At 43.0% G+C, this 18,177-nt stretch overlaps 1 protein-coding gene across 1 annotated transcript in view; it reads left to right on the forward strand.

The window, feature by feature from the left end:
- Window positions 1-18,177, forward strand: part of LOC145403080 (uncharacterized) — a 60,474-nt gene that overhangs the window by 20,276 nt on the left and 22,021 nt on the right. Inside the window, exons 4-7 of the mRNA XM_080274914.1 lie at window positions 1,823-7,331; window positions 9,817-10,088; window positions 11,341-11,481; window positions 14,314-16,214. Coding sequence (XP_080131040.1) covers window positions 1,823-7,331; window positions 9,817-10,088; window positions 11,341-11,481; window positions 14,314-16,214 — 7,823 coding nt within the window. The remainder of the gene's footprint in view (window positions 1-1,822; window positions 7,332-9,816; window positions 10,089-11,340; window positions 11,482-14,313; window positions 16,215-18,177) is intronic.

Raw genomic sequence — 18,177 nt, forward strand, 5'->3', positions numbered from 1 at the left:
GTGATGATGATTGTTGTGTGTTGGATTTACCTGGTTGTTTACAGGATTTTAGCTAGGCTTGTGTTGTCCTGTCTCCATATCTGTATTTATCCAGTATGTTTTTGAATACATGGATTTTTCACTCTTATCACCACTCCTGATCTGATCCAGATATTTATACTGTACTTCAGTTAGTGAAACTAAACTTTTCGTTTTACATTATTTAAATATCTGAGCAGGTGAGGTAGGCCAAGGAGAAGATGGAGAGATATGGTGGATGAGTGTGAGGAAGTGAGATTTGGAAGTCGGTGAGGCTAGGGGACTGAAAAGAGATTGAGCTGGCTGGATGAGGATGAATGGTGTGAGGAGAAGTGCATGATCAGGGATTTGGCACCCCTTTTTAACATGACAGCATCCAGATTGACTCTATCGGATACGTTTATGTGAAGCTACAGAATGTGGTGAATGTTTTTGGCGTATCAGATAGAGCCTGGATTCTGGAGGCTTGAATGGTGAGTGAATGGAAGCGTGGCCTATTGGATCGGGCAAATTTGGGCTGTCTGGACGTTGCTACTCCTCACCCTGCCCTTGGGTGGGAAAACAGGTCCGGATGATGATGATGATGATCATGATCATGATTGAATATCCACACTTCCTCATTTTATATTCATAATCATCTACCCTTCCATCATCTTTCGCAAAAAGATCTTTTCTCTCCACTTTTCCCAGTCCTCCAACTCCTGTAGACATGGTGTATCTTCTGTATGTGTTGTGTGTGTCTGTGTGTATGATGCATATTTATGACAGACGTATAACTGAAGAAGATGAAATGATGATGAACGTTTGTGGGTTTGCAAGGTGTTCAGGATGCAGTCAGGGTAAAAAATTGGCCTAATGTTCCTCTGGATCTATTTCGCACTTGGGGCTTGTCACTACTTCCTGATGCAGTTTATCAAAAAGTAATCAAAATTTGTGGGTAGAGAATTGTACCACGTCTCTTTCAGCAGAGGAATAGTAGCCAAGGAGGAAAGTGATAAAGGGAAAAGCTGAAATATTAGGCCACCTTTTTGCCGTTACTTCATACCCCATATTTCAGCTTCGTTTACCCATTGAAGGCTGTCTTTTGGTTACCTCTTTCACCTTAACTTTTCCCAGTTTTACCAGATTCTAGGAGTCAACAGGCAGTCTGTTTGCACTTTACAGTGGACTTAATTGTATGGTGGTCTGTTGGAGTAAGGTCCTCCACATGGATGTGGTCCATCCATCCATCCATCCATCATCCAATCCTACATTGCCTCATGAGGAGCGTAGGAGCCCGGGGCTAGGCAGTTGGTCCCCACATTTAAAATCCAAGAGGTGATTGGGGTTTACTGCGTGCATGATGCCATGATAGGATGAGTAAATGGTCACTGTTGCCTTGAATACCTTGACAAAATAGCCTAGACCCAGCCCCCTACACTCCCAATGGGTCAGTAGATGAATGATGGGGAGATTAAAAAAAGAAAAAAAAAATTACGAAAAAGACAACTGCAGTCAGTAACCTACTCTACCTTTCCTTTCAGGACTCTGCAGGTCTCCCGGTTGCCCAAAATATTGTCATGCTAAAAGACCCAAGTGGAGAAGTCCCTGGTTTTATATAATAATTTCTTAAGTGTGTGAGATGATTTTTAAATATCTTTGACCTTTCTGTATCATTCCTGACTACACCCTGTAATGTGGGGTGTGGGCTGATCACATCTAAGAACTGTAGGTGTTCCATAAATGACTAAAAAATTATGGGCATGTTTACACTTTTGCACACTCACAATTATGACTGTGGAGCTGACTGTACCTTTTCCCTCAGGACTATGCTGCTCGGTTGGCCAAAATGAAGCCACGTTTGAGTCGGGCCGGCGCCAAGAGACCCAAGTACCCTCCTGAGAGAGTCGACCGTGTTGGCGAAACTTCGGAGGAGGGCGTGGGAGGGGAGAGTGAAGTGGAGGAGAGGAAACAGTTGGAAGAAAGGAAACAGGTTGAGGAGAAGAAACTGCCCTCATCAGAGAGTAGCAGCCGAGCAAAAATACTTCTCCTCCGAAAACAGCTTGAGGAGAATCGCCTCAAATTTGAACGCCAGCAGAAGGAGAATTCTGAGAAACGGGTGACCATGGAGGAGATGAAACAACGAATCGAACGCCTACGATCCGAAATTGAGCAGCGAGACAGTGTGATTCAGTCGCTTCAGGAGGGCACGAGTCCCATTTCTGATGAGTCTGTCACCCAGAAACTGTACCAGCAGATTGTTTACAAGGATAATACCATCCTTGAACTGACAAACAAGGTGAAACGTTTGGAAGAAATGATTCAGGAGCAACACGAAACTTTGAGCGAGAAGGATAAGGTGATTGAAGCGCGAACTGAAGCAGTGTCTCTCATAGCAAAAGCGCAGGATGAGAAGAGCTTGAAAATGGTAGAGGAGCTGGAGGAAGTTAGGCACCAGATGAAGTTAATGCAGGAAGGCTTCATTGTAAAAGAGCAAGAGTTCCTGACAGAGAAGGAGGCACTGACGAGAGAGCTGAAGGAAAAAGCAAAGAAGGTCACTCAGTTGGAGGATAACGTCCGACGCCTCGAGAACCTCCGCTTTGAGCTCAGCACTCGAAATGCTGAGCTGCAGGAGAAGATTGTGACCATTCAGGAAGACTGTAAAGCACTCAGGAGGCAGTCAGAATATGATAGGAAAATTATGGAGGAAAAGGACAATATGCTTCAAGATCTAAAGCAGAAACTTGTTAGGGCGGAAGCACATGGACAGAAGAAGCTGAAATCTCTTGAAAAACAACTGAAAAGCATGAAAGGAGATGGAAATGCAGGGGAGCAAATCTTGGAGCTTCAGAATTCAATCGCTGAATTAGAGGAGGAGAAGGGGAACCTGCAGTTAAAGCTGGTTGATTTTGATGATCTGAAAATTGCCAATGAGAAGCTTATGTTACTGAGGAATAAGCTTGAGGATCAGATTAAACAGCTGAACAATGACCTAGACTCACAACTAAGTGCCATCACCTTCCTTGAGGCGGAGAAGATTAAGCTGGTTGAAGGCACGAACGAACGCGAAAACCGAATCTTCGACCTGGAATCTGAACTGAGCGTTGCCAGATCTAACCTGGAGGAAGCTAATCAGTCCAAAGTCACTCTTGAACTTAAACTCTGTGAAGTGGAGGAGCAGAGGGACCTTGCAGAAAAGGCTAGGTTGGAACTTGAGGGCCAGTTAAGTGAATCAAAATTTGCCCCAGTGGAACAGCTAATGGCCGAGAAAGGTAGTTTGGAAGAGTCCCTCCAAAGCATGAGGAAAGAGAGAGAGAATTGGGAAGCAAAATACGTGGCTCAGATAATGACAGTTGAGGAATGTGAAGAGAAAACAAAAGCTGCTGTTCATGATATGGAAGTAAAAGCCAAGGAATGCAGACGTCTCATGAACATTCTGACTGATAAAGAAAACACAATCACCACCATGTCCATCAAGTTAGACAAGCATGATGCCATTGTTGCCGGTATGCAGGAAAAGATTGATGAACGCATTACTGAAACAGAAAAGACAAAACTGGAGAGCGAGGAAATCAAGCACAGATTAGTACAAGAATCTAGCAAACTGGATGAAACTTTAAGGACAGTGGAGAGCCTGCAGTCCCAGCTAGCACATAATTCGGCTGAGTTGCAGTCCAGAGAAGTAGAGATAACCCATCTAAGCAAAATTGTCGATGAGAGAAGTATTAATATTGAAAATCTAACTGGAGAAGTAACTGCTCTACAGGATAAGCTTACCTCGAAGGAAAGGTCCATCATTGAACACATAAACAGACTTGAACAGCTGGAGTCGGAGATTAGGGAACAAGATGCAAAAATAAGAAGTCTTGAATATTCTTTAGGTGAGCGGGAAGAGCAAATGAATGTGAAGAATGCAGAGGTAGAAAAGTTGAAACATGAACTAGCCAACACAACACAAAAACTGGAGAGTACGAGAGCGTCCTTTGAGATGGAGTTGAATGTTGTGTCGGCGATGCTAAGTGACTCAAAAAATCAAACTGAGGCCTTGCAGAATGACATTGAGGTTAAAGATAGGGAAATTCAGAACAACCAGATTATCATATCAAAGTATGAACAAGAAATCTGCAATAAAAACCTCATGATAGATGAGTTGCAGAATGTACAGAAGGTTTTGCAAGAGAAAGTGAATTCTTTAACAGGTTCTCTCACTGAAAAAGAAACTCAGCTCTCCCAGGTTCAGTCCGAATTAGAGGAAAAGTGCGTGTTTACGGAGAACCTCAATGCACGACAAACCACCTTAGAGCAGAGGATACTTGCCATACAGGAGGAAAACTCATCCCTTGTTCAGAGCAAATCAAGCTTAGAGGAGCAAGTGACTGAGGCCCAGGCATTGCTTCACCAAAAGGATGAAAACCTCCTCAGCCTGAACACTGAAATGGCGACTAAATCACACGAACTGACCCATGATGTTGAACACCTTAAGGGCCTGTTGGAGGAGAAACAAGAGGCTATAAACACACTTGAATCATCAGTTAGAAGCCTCACAGGTCAGTTGGAGAGCATGGGAAGGGATCTGGAGAAATGGCAAATGGAAAACGAGCAATTGGGAAATGACGTTGAGACTTGGCGGATTGAAAATAAGCAACTTAAAGACACACTGGAAGAGAAGCAGCAGACAATAAGCACACTTGAGTCCACAGTTGAAAGTCTTACAGATCAGTTGGAGAGCAAGGGAAGAGACTTGGAGAAGTGGCAGACAGAAACATCAGAAAAACAAACTCAACTGGACTTGGTGACATCAGAAAGAGAGAGTGCATGGGCTATGGTGCAAGGGAGGGATGCTTTGATTGGCCAGTTGCACAACGAGATTTCACAGTACTGTCAACAGCTAACAGAGTCTCAGGAACTACTGTCACAGAAGGAAACTGTTACTTCTGATCGTGACAGTGCGTGGGCTACAGTGCAGGAGAGGGATGTGTTGGTTGGCCAGTTACATGACCAAATTTCACAGTATCATCAGCAGCTTACAGAAGCTCAAGAAAAACTGTCACAGAAGGAGACAACACTCACAGAGACAGAGCAACAGTTAAGTGATACCCAAAATCAGTTATCCCAAGCAAAGGAGATGCTGGGGGGCACCCAGACACAGTTACTTGAAGCACAGACACAGCTGCAGGAAACCAGCTCTCAGTACAATAGTGCTACCTCACGGGCATCAAAGTTTGAGGAACAGCTACAATCTAAGTCCAGTCACTTGGAAATGATGGAACAGGAAGTCATGCATGAGAAGGAGAGCAGTGCAAAGGAGATTGAGAAAGTTAAAGCTGAATTTGAGGTGCTAAAGTCGGAGGTTGTTAGACTAGAAGCGGATCTACAAACCAGTAAGGAATATGCTGAAAACTTAGAAATTGGCTCTACTAAAGTGCAAGAGTGGGCATCACAAGTACAGAGTGAGGTAGAGACAACAAAAGCCAGTCTTAGTGCTGTTACAAATGAGCTTGCAACTCTGAAGGGGGAATCGGTAGCTAAAGACCAGAGAAGTGAACATCTACAAGTACAGCTTACACAGGAGCAGGAAAGAAGACAGACACTACAATATGAGCTGACAGAAGCACTCGCCTCCCAACAAAAATACCAGCAGAGGGTCGAGTCACTCCAGGCAGAGTTGTCTCACGCTTGTTCCCTCCAACAGCAGAGTGAGAGTGAAGTAGCGTCTGTGTCTATGGCCCAGCAGCAAACTATTAGTCAGCTGGAAAATGAGTTACTATCATCTCATCAGCTAAGGGACCAGCTACAGGCAACACTAGATGAACACATACTACAGCTACAGAAGAAGAGCCAAACCCTTGCCCAACTCAACACTCAGATTGAAACACTGTCTTCCCAGATTACCTCTAAGGATGAAGAGATTAAAACTTTACAGGAAGGTAAGGCTCAGGTTGAAAATACACTGAGGGAAACCATGGAAACAAAAGTGCTGTTAGAAAACCAGCTTAGCTCAGTGCAAGCTCAAGGTCCCATGTCTTTTGAAACTGCAGGCGGTGAAGTGAAGGATCAAAGAGAGAGAGAAGAAGTGAAGCATTTAGAAGAGAGTGAAGAAGTGAAGCGCCTAAAACAGGAACTAGCCACAGCACAAGATCAAGTACAGTTCTTGGAGGAGGAGTGTGAAGGAGTGCGTTCAGACTCACTCTCACTAAATCAACAACTCCAGGAAGCTCGACAGACCATCACACAGTTACAAACATCTCTGGCCACACAAGTGCAAGATCCCACATCAACGGCTCAAACGTGGGAGAACTGGGGGGAGGTTGACCTTGGGACTTCAGAAACAAGTGATCCAACACCCCAGGCAGAAAACTCCATGGTTGTGAGTCTGCAGAAGACTTTGGCTGACAAGGATGAGATGCTGATGATGATACAGGACCAACTGAAAGATGCACTGCAGAAAACTGTCACCCTGACTGAGGAGAGGAAAGTTCTGGAGCAGCAGCAGAAAAGTGCAGAGGCTAAATTCACCCAACAGAAGCAACAGTGGGAGAAAGATCAGGAAATGCTGACATCCCTGAGAAGCAAATTGGAAGAGTTTGATCAAGGCCTGAATACACTGAAAGAGGAAAGACAGAGGATATCAGCACTGGAGACTCAGTTACAGGCAAAGCAAAAGAGTATTGAAGCATTACAGCAACAGGTACAAGTTGGTGGTAGCTTCCAGATGCCAACAGATCACCTCCAGCCAAGTCCAGAACAGATGGTGGAAGGAGAATCTCTCATTATATCCGACACTCAGCAGACACAAACACCAACTCAAGCTCCATTTTTCGCAGGTACATCAGAAATTCAAACACAAGCACAAACTCAAGGCTCATTTTTCCCCGCAACATCCAGTGAGGTTGATCCTGCAAGCTGGTTTGATCAGCCAGGTCTTGAAACAGGGCAGGAACAGGAAAAGCAGACACAACAACAGCAACAGCAGCAAGAGCAAACACAACAACAACAAGAACAAACACAACAACAGCAACTACAACAAGAGCAAATGCAACAGCAACAAGAAGAACAAGTACAACAACAACAACAGCTACAGCAAGAGCAGACACAAATGCAGGGAGACTCGTCACAACCAGTTAACATTGAAGAACTTCAGTATAAACTCAGTTGGTATGAGGAACAATGGAGTGCATGGACAGGATACTATACAGAACTGCAAACCTCCTACCAGCAGTCTCAAGAACAAGTGGCTTATCTGACTCAGCAGGTGGATCTACTTAATCAGCAAATACTTGAACTCCAGTCTACAGACAGGCACGACCAGGGATTAGGAGGAACACCAAATAAAGGTACAGTAAGTCTTAATTTAACATGCCTTCACCTTGCACAGTTTTCACTTTAAAGCTTGCATGCTGTAGTTCATTATTAAGTGGTCAGGATTTGCACTGAAGGGTTAGAACAAGTGGAGTCATATGGACAGACAGACTGACAAATGAGGAGGTGAAGGAGCATTGTGGTGTGGATGTGGATGTGATTGAAGGCATTAGAAGAAACACACTGAGGTGGTTTAGCCATGTGGAGAGGATGGAGAGTAAGAGACTGACAAGGAGAGTTTATGCGAGTGAGGTGGAAGGGGGGGAGAGGGAGGAGGAGGCCAAGGATGAGATGGAGGGATTGAGTGGAGAGGTATATGAGAGAGGGGGGTGTGAGCTAGGAGCAGGGCAGTGAAATGGCAGGGGACAGGGCAACATGGAGGCGATTTGTTTGTGGCCACCCCATATGGGATCAAGGCATCTGGTAATTGATAAATAGATAGGTTAGGGCAGATACAAGCAACACAGGCATTTATGGTATCTCTGTGTATTGCATGTTTCTTTACATTACTTATGATCTTGTCACAATATCAGACACATTTCATCATTTGTATAGTCTTGAATGTTAATTCATGTTATTTGAGGTGATTTTGTGTGTGTGTGTGTGTGTGTGTGTGTGTGTGTGTGTCCGACTCTGGGCATAGGCTTCACAGCCTGCTATCAAGGCCCAGCAGTCCCCCTACATACCATACACCTCTACATGTCACCACTTCGGCGCTAACACCCACCGTCCTTATTGAATACATGCTAGGGCTGTCTCATACAGGACTGGTGTATTGGTATTAGCAGGGGTATTTTTACGACACCACCGTCCATATTGAATACATGCTAGGGCTGTCTCATACAGGACTGGTGTATTGGTATTAGCGGGGGTATATTTACAACACCACCGTCCATATTGAATACATGCTAGGGCTGTCTCATACAGGACTGGTGTATTGGTATTAGCGGGGGTATTTTCACGACATGTCGGCGGGTCTTCTGGTAGATCAGTAAAGCCTGATTTAATGAAATTCAAATCCTTAAACTGTTCCCTGCCCCAGCCGGGATTCGAACCTGGGTCCGTAAGGACTGCAGGCCACCTCTCTACTGGAGTCTAATCATCACTTAAAGCAGTTGTCACTTTTCCAAGTAGTTCTTAGCAGTGTACCTATAGTGTTAATTCAGGGTCTACTGTTGGCCCAGATTTTCTTCCTTTTGCAGTTTTTATCACATAGATCAGCATCAAACAGACAATGCTGTAACTCCATACCCTTTCTATAGCATTTCTTGATGACTAGCATATCATTCTAATGTTGCAATGTTATAATGATTCAGCATTTAAGATGGAGAGATGGCAGTTTTAAACCAAGCTACAGTGACAAGAATACAGTGTCCTTCAATAAGGGTTTGGTTTATCAAGACATTATGGAAAGCAATTTCTATGTAAAAGGGAACTGTGGTAAGCAGAAACTGTAAGGAGACAAAAAATGTTGATACACTTAGAGATACTGCAGCATGCCTCTTCCCTTGTGTGCTTAAACTTGGAAAACACTAGAAAACAACCTTGAGTTAAAGAAAGTATAGCGAAACACAAAAACAGTGAGATGGAGGGATGGAGTGGGGAGGTATATGAGAGAAGGGTGTGTGAGCTGGGAGCAGGGCAGTGAAATGGCAGGGAACAGATTGATATGGAGGCGATTTGTTTGTGGCCACCCTTTACGGGATTTAGGCTTCTTGCAACAGATAGATAGGCAAAAAAAAGAATATTTACATATAATTTTTAAAGGTTATTAATGTGTAAGTAAAGTTGAGCCTTCTGTCAAGCGAGCCTACTTAAGCTTGGCCCAGATTTTCATCCTTTTGTAGCTTATTTCATGTAACTCAGTAGACAAAGGCATTACCACAGCTCTACATCCTTTCTATTACACTTTTTCTTGGCTAGCATATTTTAGTGTTGACTAGTTGTTACAGTTCAGCATTCAAGACTGAGGGATGGATGTTGTAGGCCAAGTTGAAGCAAAAGCAGAGAAAAGCATTGGTGTGAGAGTAAATTTGAAAGGAAGAGAGAGAAGAGATAATGAAGGAAGAGCAGGAAGAAGAAAAAAAAAAAAAGGAGAAACATAATGACGGGAAAAGGGGAGAGGAAAAAAAAGTATTCCTGTCTTCCAGACAGAGATAGAGTAATGGAGAATGTAATTGTGGACTTGAAGAATAAATCTGAGCAACTCAAGCTACAGATATTCTTTATTATGTACCTGGAGTTGAGGGGACTGAATGGTGAGTGATTGAATGTGTGGCTGATTTCGTTAGGCATACTGTTAGTTTGTTTTACCTGTCATGTTTTTCTGCTTCCCTGTCTTTTGGGCACTACCTCACTCCACCTGAGAGTGAAAGAGACAAAAAGACGGGATAATGATTATGTACGGTTGCATTTCCTGTAAAATCAATCTACAATAAAAGGACACTGCCTATGTTCCAGATGCAGACAATGCAAATGAGGAATTGATCATGGATTTGAAAAATAAGTTAGAATCGGCCCAGACCAGTTGCCTTCAGCTGAGGGAGGAGAACGAGGGCATGAAGCTGGATGTGAGGCGGGTCAGTGAGCTGGAGAAGCAGGTGAAGACGTTTATAAAGTCTGGTTCAAGCTCGGAACGGCTGGCTGAGTCAGAAGCAGAGGTGAATCGACTGAGAGGCTTTGAGACCCAGGTGTATGAGCTGCAGAGCCAGATTCAAGCACTTCAGTACCAGGTAAGATGGTATAGAGCAGTAACACTGACCTGACAAAGATCCATAACCCGTCTCAGCTCTGTCGGTGGCAGAATTTAGGCAGGTTAGATGATGATGATGATGATGATGATGATGATGATGATGATAATGATAGAGTGCCAGTTAGATCGTAGTTCTGTCACCTTAAGTTGGCCCAGATTTTCATTATTTTGCACTTTATTTGAAATAAGACATTGTCAGCAAAGACAGCACTTCAGCTTTATATCTTTTATGCAGTACTTCCTCGTGACTAGTATCATATTCTAGTGTTAATGTATTGCCACAGCTCAGCATTCATAATGGAGAGATGGCAGTTTAAGTTTATACTTAGGCAATACAGGTATACTTAATTCTTGTTTAATCTTAGGCTTCTGTGACTCACTCAACTGAATCGAATTATGTGTCAGTAGCTGAAATCAGTAGCACTTATTATGTAGGGATGGCCCAGGTTCAAATAACCTCACATTCATGAAGTATATGGGTCCACACACCAGAATGCTCACCAGGTTCAGTTTTAAGCATATGGACTAAAAAAAATAAAAATAAAAAAAATAATAATAATAATAATAATAATAAAGTTTAAAATCATAAACAAGAGAGATCAGGAATGAAAGGAGAGTCATATTTCTATACCAGTACCACTACCACATTCCACACTGTACTCACAAAGTCTTTGTAATTTTGGCCCCATTTTTTTTTTTTTTTTTTAAATGTGGATTTAGAGTGACTCATTGTGTGTCCTTCATACCTTCCATTTTGGGCCTTACCTCACCTCATCCTTGGGTGGGAAATTGAGATCAGGTGATGATGATGATGATGATGATGATGATGATGATGATGATGATGAGGAGGAGGAGGAGGAGGAGGAACCAAGGAATCTTAGTGCATAAAGTTGATTTTTGCTGCCAGCTGTAAATCAGATGTAATGGTGATGGTGACTAATTTTGACGTAACTTTTCACAGTGTACCACCATGCAGAATAAACTAGTGACTAATTTTGAGAGGTATATGAGGGAGGAGGGAGTGAGTTGGGGGGAGGGGTGTCAAATGGTGGGTGACAGAGCGACTTGGAGGCGTTTTGTCTGCGGCCACCCTTTGTGGGATTAGGGCATCGGGCTATAGATAGATAGATAGACTAATTTTGACGTAACTCTTCACTTGTGCCGCCATGCAGAGTAAACAAGTGATTAATTTTGACGTAACTTGTGACTAATTTTAACGTAACTCTTCACAGTGTACCGCCATGCAGAACAAACTAGCAGAGGCAGAGACGGAACGTACCCGACTCCACGAGGTTGAAGTCCTTTACGGTGAACTCCAATCCTGCATCCAGGAATCAGAAACCAAGCGTGAGGGATCCAACTCCAGGGTTCAGGTTTGTGCTTTTTACTTGATCTTGGCCTAAAATTCCCATCCATACTCGTTTCACTCCAACCTGGCCGAATATTACCATCTATAGCCTAGTCTTTTTTCTCTGACTTGGCCTAAAATTGCCATCTATACTCTTTTTACTCAAACTTGGCCTAATATTGTCATCTATTGTCTTTTCACTCTAATGCCGCCTAAAATTGCCATCTCTGTTTCACCTTGACCTAAATTTGTTATCTACAACCCATTCACTTTAATTTGGCCCCAAATTGTCATTTCCTGTCTAAAATGCTGAGTTGTAACAGTATTAACACTGGAATGTGATGCCAGTCACAGAGAAGTGCAATGGAAGGGATGTACAGCTGTAGTACAGTATTATATTTTTTTGCCACTGAACTACATGACATTGTGTGCAAAAGATGAAAATATGGACCAAGTTAAGGGGAAGAGACTGTAGTATCCTTTAAGTACAGATTTGTGTCTTGTTGCAGTTTATTCCATGCAGCTTAGTTGCATAAGACAGTACATTACTAAGGGTCTACATTTTTTTCCCTAACTTTTGTTTGTGACTATACCCTTTTCACCTTATCTTTGCCCTGATTTTCATCCCTTGGCAGTTTATTTCACTAGGCTCAGTTGCAGATAAAGCTAATGTCACAGCTTTACACCCTTCCATTAACATTTCTTCGTAACCAGCACCATGTTCTTGTGATGATCTCTTGTGACAACTATGTATTCGAGATAGGGAGGTGGGAAATTCGGGCCAGCTAGTGTAAAAAGAGCATAGTACCATTTTTAATCAGCAATTACTTGTTACCACTCGATAATGAATATGGAGAGAGAACAATTTTAGGCCAAGTTCAGATGAACAGAGAACTGTACAGTATCCTTTATGAATATGTTCAGTTTGTAGAAACGTTGACTATACTCTCATAAAATAGCATATAAAGCTAACATTTTTGTGTTTCTCCAGACTTTTCGTTGTATTTCTCAGAACTTTAACTTGTTATTTTTATTTATATATTATTTATTTAGGCATAGAAGAGTGGATTATGTTAGTTTTATTAGCATTATTTTTAAAACTTTGCTTAGTTTCATTTTACATACAAATCTGTCACATAGGCTGTGTTTTCTTCAGCATAGGAGGGTTACTAGTATCATTTTCTAAGTGATTTATCTCGAATAGAACACCTTAGTATTAGAATGGAAGACTGACTAAGAGGGTGTATGTAGGTGAAGTGGAGGGAGGGGGAGACTGAGGATGAGATGGAGGGATGGAGTTGAGAGGTATATGAGGGAGGGGGGAGTAAGTTGGGGGGGAGGGCAGTCAAATGGCGGGTGACAGAGCGACTTGGAGGTGTTTTGTGTGTGGCCACCCTTTGTGGGATTAGGGCGTCGGACTATAGATAGATAGTATTCTCATCCATACAATTTATGTTATGTCAGTACAGACACAGGATGCATAAATAATATACAAGAGAATATCTGATGGAGCCAGGATTTTGAGGGCTTGAACGATAAGTGAATGGAAGTGTGGCCCATTGAATTGGGCAAACATTGGTTGCCTGGACATTGCTACTCCTCTCTCTGCCGTAGGGTGGGAACGGAGCTCCGGATGGTGGTGGCGATGATGATGGTGATGATGATGATGATGATGGTGGTGGTGGTGGTGGTGATGGTGGTTGGTGGTGGTGGTGGTGATGATGATGGTGGTGGTGGTGGTGGTGGTGGTGGTGGTGGTGGTGGTGGTGATGATGATGATGGTGGTGGTGGTGGTGGTGGTGGTGGTGGTGGTGATGATGATGATGATGATGATGATGATGATGATGATGATGATATAACATGCCGTACAGAGATAGAGTGGTTGGGGAGACATGATAGAAAGCCTCCTGAACTAATGAGAATACAAGATATATATATATACAAACATCTGTGCTACATCGTGTCTTAACAAACCTGGACGCCTGGTGGTTTAATGATAGAGTTTGAGGGTCAGAGAGGGCTGTGGCTCAGTTAGATGATGTGGTTTGATTCTGAGAGATGACCACAGGTTTTTCCAACGTGTTAAATGCTACTTATAGCATAGGTTACTCTCTTATCCTTAAATGTTCTGAACTGCAGTATCCTAGGCTCAGGCCCCTACACACCGAAGATGAGGTAATATAGAATTGGGTGTTACTGGTACTCTCTCTCTCTCTCTCTCTCTCTCTCTCTCTCATCATAATGTATTTTTCAATTTATTAATGTCACCAAAAAATTTAGTAAGCTAATGAGAGATATGTAGAACTGAAGGTTTTAGATCTAGCCGTAATCAAATTATTCCACACTGAATTTAATAAAATCAGTGAATATAATGATCCGGAGATAGTAAGAATAAAAAGAAAGTCACCAAGATCAAGCAGTAAACACACCCTTACTTAAGTAGGATGGTGCTGGTGAGAGACCTTAATGCAATAGCACTGATATAGCCTGGCATCTCTTTTGTCAGGTTATGCAAACGTCCCGCCATTTCCACCTTATTCCTTGAAAGGTGGATGGTGGAATGATCTTGAATTTGGCTCTCTTTTGTCTTGTTTATGTTTATTCTTGGAGGAAACGATTTGTGGGCTCCTGGCCTTTGGTTCCTTCTTTCTTGCATAAAAAAAAAAAGAAAAAAGAAAAAGAAAAAAAAGAAAAGGGCATTTTCACTTTGCAGTCCACCAGGCTCATGACCAGTTGAGCCAGGAGTTGCAGCTGCTACAAGTGCTGTTACTTGTGCAGTATTACTGCAGTTAATTCTAGACTAGGACATCCGTACAAGAACTAACCAAACTGAACCTAACCTAACTTACTTTTGCAGGAACTTGAACTCATGGTGCAGTCTGCGGAAAGTGAGATATCTCGGTTGAGGCATGAGATTGAAACGCTCAACCATGCAAGAGAGACGGACAGGGAGCGATTACAAATGGATGCACAGGGACTTGGTGCTGAGATGTCGAAGCTTGATCATGAGGTGCTGAGGCTTCAAGAGCAGATTGAGGCTTACAAACAGGAGATGGGACGGCTTCAGGAGGAGTGTGAGCAGAGTACTAGTGAAAAGCTTCAGCTAAAGAAGGAAGGCGATGCTTTGAGGACTGAGAACTTGAGACTTCACTCGGAAAAAGAGAAGTGTCAGGGTGACTTTGAATTTTGCAAGGCTGAAGCAGCAAGGCTTGAGAGGGAGAACCAGGGACTTCAGAGAGAGAACCAGGGGCTTCAGAGAGAGAACCAGGGGTTACAGAGTGAGTTAGGAGGCATAAGAAGTGAACTGCAGAGAAATGAACAGGAGACCAATCAGCTGAGAAGTGAACTAGAGGTGATGGAAGGGGAGCATGGAAGGCTCAGAGATGATTATGAAGTTTTGGAAGGTGAGAATAATCGAGTAAGGGCTGAGTTTGAAGCCCTAGCACAGGCAAACCAGATACTTGAGGCAGAAAAGGAGAGCCTGGAGAGTGAAGTACAGAGAATCACCTCGGAGAACGTGGCCCTCAGTGCAGAGACCGACCATTTCCGAGATGAAATTCAGAGACTAACTGAGGTTGGCACATCAGCGGAGTCAGAAATAACACGCCTTAGAATGGAAATTGAACGATTTCAATTGCTTGACACTCAGTACAGTGAACTTGAGGGAAAATATAGTGAACTACAGGCACAGGTAGCATCCATAGAAACAGAACCAAGTAGCAAAACAACCTCTGAAACTGAATCTTACAGTTTACTAGAGGAGGTGGACTGGGGAGCAGAGGGGAAAATAGAGGATGAACACCTTCGTAGGTCATCTTCAAGTGATGCCAAATACCAGGAAGAAATTGATGCACTGAAAACAAAGGTAATTATGCTGGAGAAAGAGAAAAATGTATTGTACGACGAACTACAAGCGGCAAAGATGAAGAGCGGGAAGATGGTACAGAAATTAAAGGTGACACAGAGTAAGAATGACGCCCTCAGTAAGGAAGTGCAGAAATTGAAAGCAAAAGCAGGTGGATTTTCTGACTTAGATCAGGCGCTTGAGGAAGAGTGGAAAGCACAGGTGGCCAGAGCGGAGACAGACCGAGACGAATTGAAGCAGAAAGTTGATGAGCTGGAAAGTGAGAAGGAGCACTTGGTAAATCAGGTGGATGTTCTCACAGCAGCACAAGAAAAATACCTTGAGTTAAAAGAAGACCAAGATGCAACTGCCAGGCTTCTGAATGCTCGCAATAAGGAGCTGGAGGGCCAGGTACAGGCACTGGAGTGGAGATTGTCAGAGTTGGAAGAAGAGAGAAGTCAGCAACAAGATAATGCCTCAGCAGGAGAAGCACAAAAATGGGTAGCACAGAACACCCAAGCTGCATCTGAAGGGTGTGAGAGTGCCGATGCTATACAGTTGCAGGTTTCAGTTTTACAAGGGGAGGTAACAGCTCTTAAAACTGAAAATGAGAAGCTTCAAGCCTTAGCAGATGATCTGGAGGAGAAACTGGACAGTCTTAGTAGTGAAAATGAGTCACTCCAGGCTATGGTACAGAAACTCAAGGAGGCTAAATCAAGAGCAGAGGCAGACACCACTAAATACAAAACTGTGTATATTGAGCTTGATGCCGACCACACAAGCCTCAAAAAGGAGAAGGAGAAGGTGAATGAGGAACTGCGTGAACTAACATACACCCACGACACACTGAAAGCGGCTTACAATTCGATGTTCAGCGAATATAACGACCTACGAGATGTTTGCGATAGTCACAGGTTTGTATTCCTTTTTTCTTGTGTATTCCCCTTTTCTTCACTTACTGTTAGGATGCTGGAGACTGATGCTTTTGTGTAGTGGCTTCAGTATAACTAGTTGGTTCAGCTGCTGGATTATACATACATCCCTCAGCTGCATTCCTGTTTCATGAAAGGAGGATGGTGTACTGTAGAAGGGCAATTTTAGCTTGCAGCCCACCAGGTTCACATTTCACAAGAGCCTGGGGCCACAACAGCGATTTATTGATTTGTCTTGAAAGTTATTGTCATAGAAGGAGTATTGCCATGTTCAGTTTGCCACGAGAGTGTGGGAAACAACATCATTTTGTGCAGTGTTTGTGACAAGTGGGTGCCCAGATGTAGTGGTATTAGAGGTTGGCTGCAAAATAATGCTGATATTGAGTGTGTAGTATGTGAAGTAGAGCATACAGAGGCAGAGAGGTGGGAAAGGTTTAATCTTGCTGGATAGCGTCTTCGGTGTGTGGAGGAATATTGCTATTTATGAGACATGATATATGCTGGAGGTTAGGCTGGAACTGGCTCACTAGCAAGGGTGGGGAGTGGTTGGAAGAAGTTTAGGGAGTTGTTGCATCTGCTGACAGTGAGAGGGCTCTTCCTATGTGCTAAGGGGTCCATGTATGCAGCTTGTGTTAGGAGTGTAAAGTAATGCTGTACAGTAATGAGAAATGGGCAGTAAAGGAGGAGGATATATGTAGGCTCAAACATTAAGAGATGGTAATAATTAGATGAATGTGTAGTGCATCCATGAATGATAGGCCTGGGGGTGTTAGGATTGCAGTAGAAGGATTAAGAGGAAGAATAGGATGAATATACTAGTGATATGATGAGAAGGGGTATATTGAGATGGTTTGGGCATGTGGAGGGAATGGAGGATGGTACTGGGTGCGGAGGGTGAGAGATGGGAATGTTGAAGGTAGAATTGGAAGAGGCAGATGAAAATTATTTGGGATGTCATGCAGTGTGACCTCAGGTATAAGGGCCTGATAGAGATTGAGCAGCATGGAGAGCCATTATTAGGTGACCAAGGCTAGTGCATGCAAACATGTTGCAGCCTGTTTTTAATGAGATTATTATACTGCAGTATTAATTTTATGCTGTGTATATGAGGCCCTGCTCACCACAAGGGGTAAAGTGACACGTTTACGATTTTCCACAAATCGTCTTCAGAGTCTGGCGATATAAAAAAGTTCATAGGTATGTTATTTTTTAGTTTTAGTTTCTAAAATTTGGACATGAGGTGCATATATATGAGTACTTTAAGCGCAGTATCTAAGGAATTTGGCACAAAAATATTTTCTTTGTTAAAATTATGTCATCGGCAGAAAAATATTTTTTGCTAGTGTCTTCCCGGACTTTGTTTTGTTTTCTTATTCAGACCAATAAAGTATCATATTCGTCCAATAAAATGATAAATGTAAGTTGCTTTTTAAGGGTGATGTGGAAGAAAATGGTAAAGTGCAAAATGCCACCCGAGACAAGGTGTAAGTTCCTGGGGTGCTTTGCACTGGGCGGAGGTGACGATAAGACAGCAAGTAAGGCACCAACCTTGAGAAAATTGGCAGCTGTAAGTGGCTGTTCATGGGTGACATAGCACGTTCTGATTGGCTGGCTGGTTGCTGCAGTGGGATGACATAGGAGTGGAGTTTACCCTTTGTGGCGCACAACAGAACCTGCACCCCGGACCAAGTGTCAACAAGGTTGCTTGGAGCACACTTCTCACTTCAGACTTTCACCCTTACAGCACTAATTGGAATTGAGCAAAGCAACTTTGCACAGTCAAAGGGTAGTGTTTGAGGGAGCGGCTGATGGGAAAAAGAAGGCTTCTGCAGGTATGGTGCTTTACCCTTTGTGGTGTGCAGGGCCTCATATATTTTTGATACTAACATAGATTCCATAAGCAACGTACAGGATTATAATAATATAAAAATTAATGTGTCATGCA

This window comes from Coenobita brevimanus, chromosome 60, assembly GCF_032717465.1.
Source record: "Coenobita brevimanus isolate Jiangsu-jjx chromosome 60, ASM3271746v2, whole genome shotgun sequence".
Taxonomy (NCBI): Eukaryota; Metazoa; Arthropoda; class Malacostraca; order Decapoda; family Coenobitidae; genus Coenobita; species Coenobita brevimanus.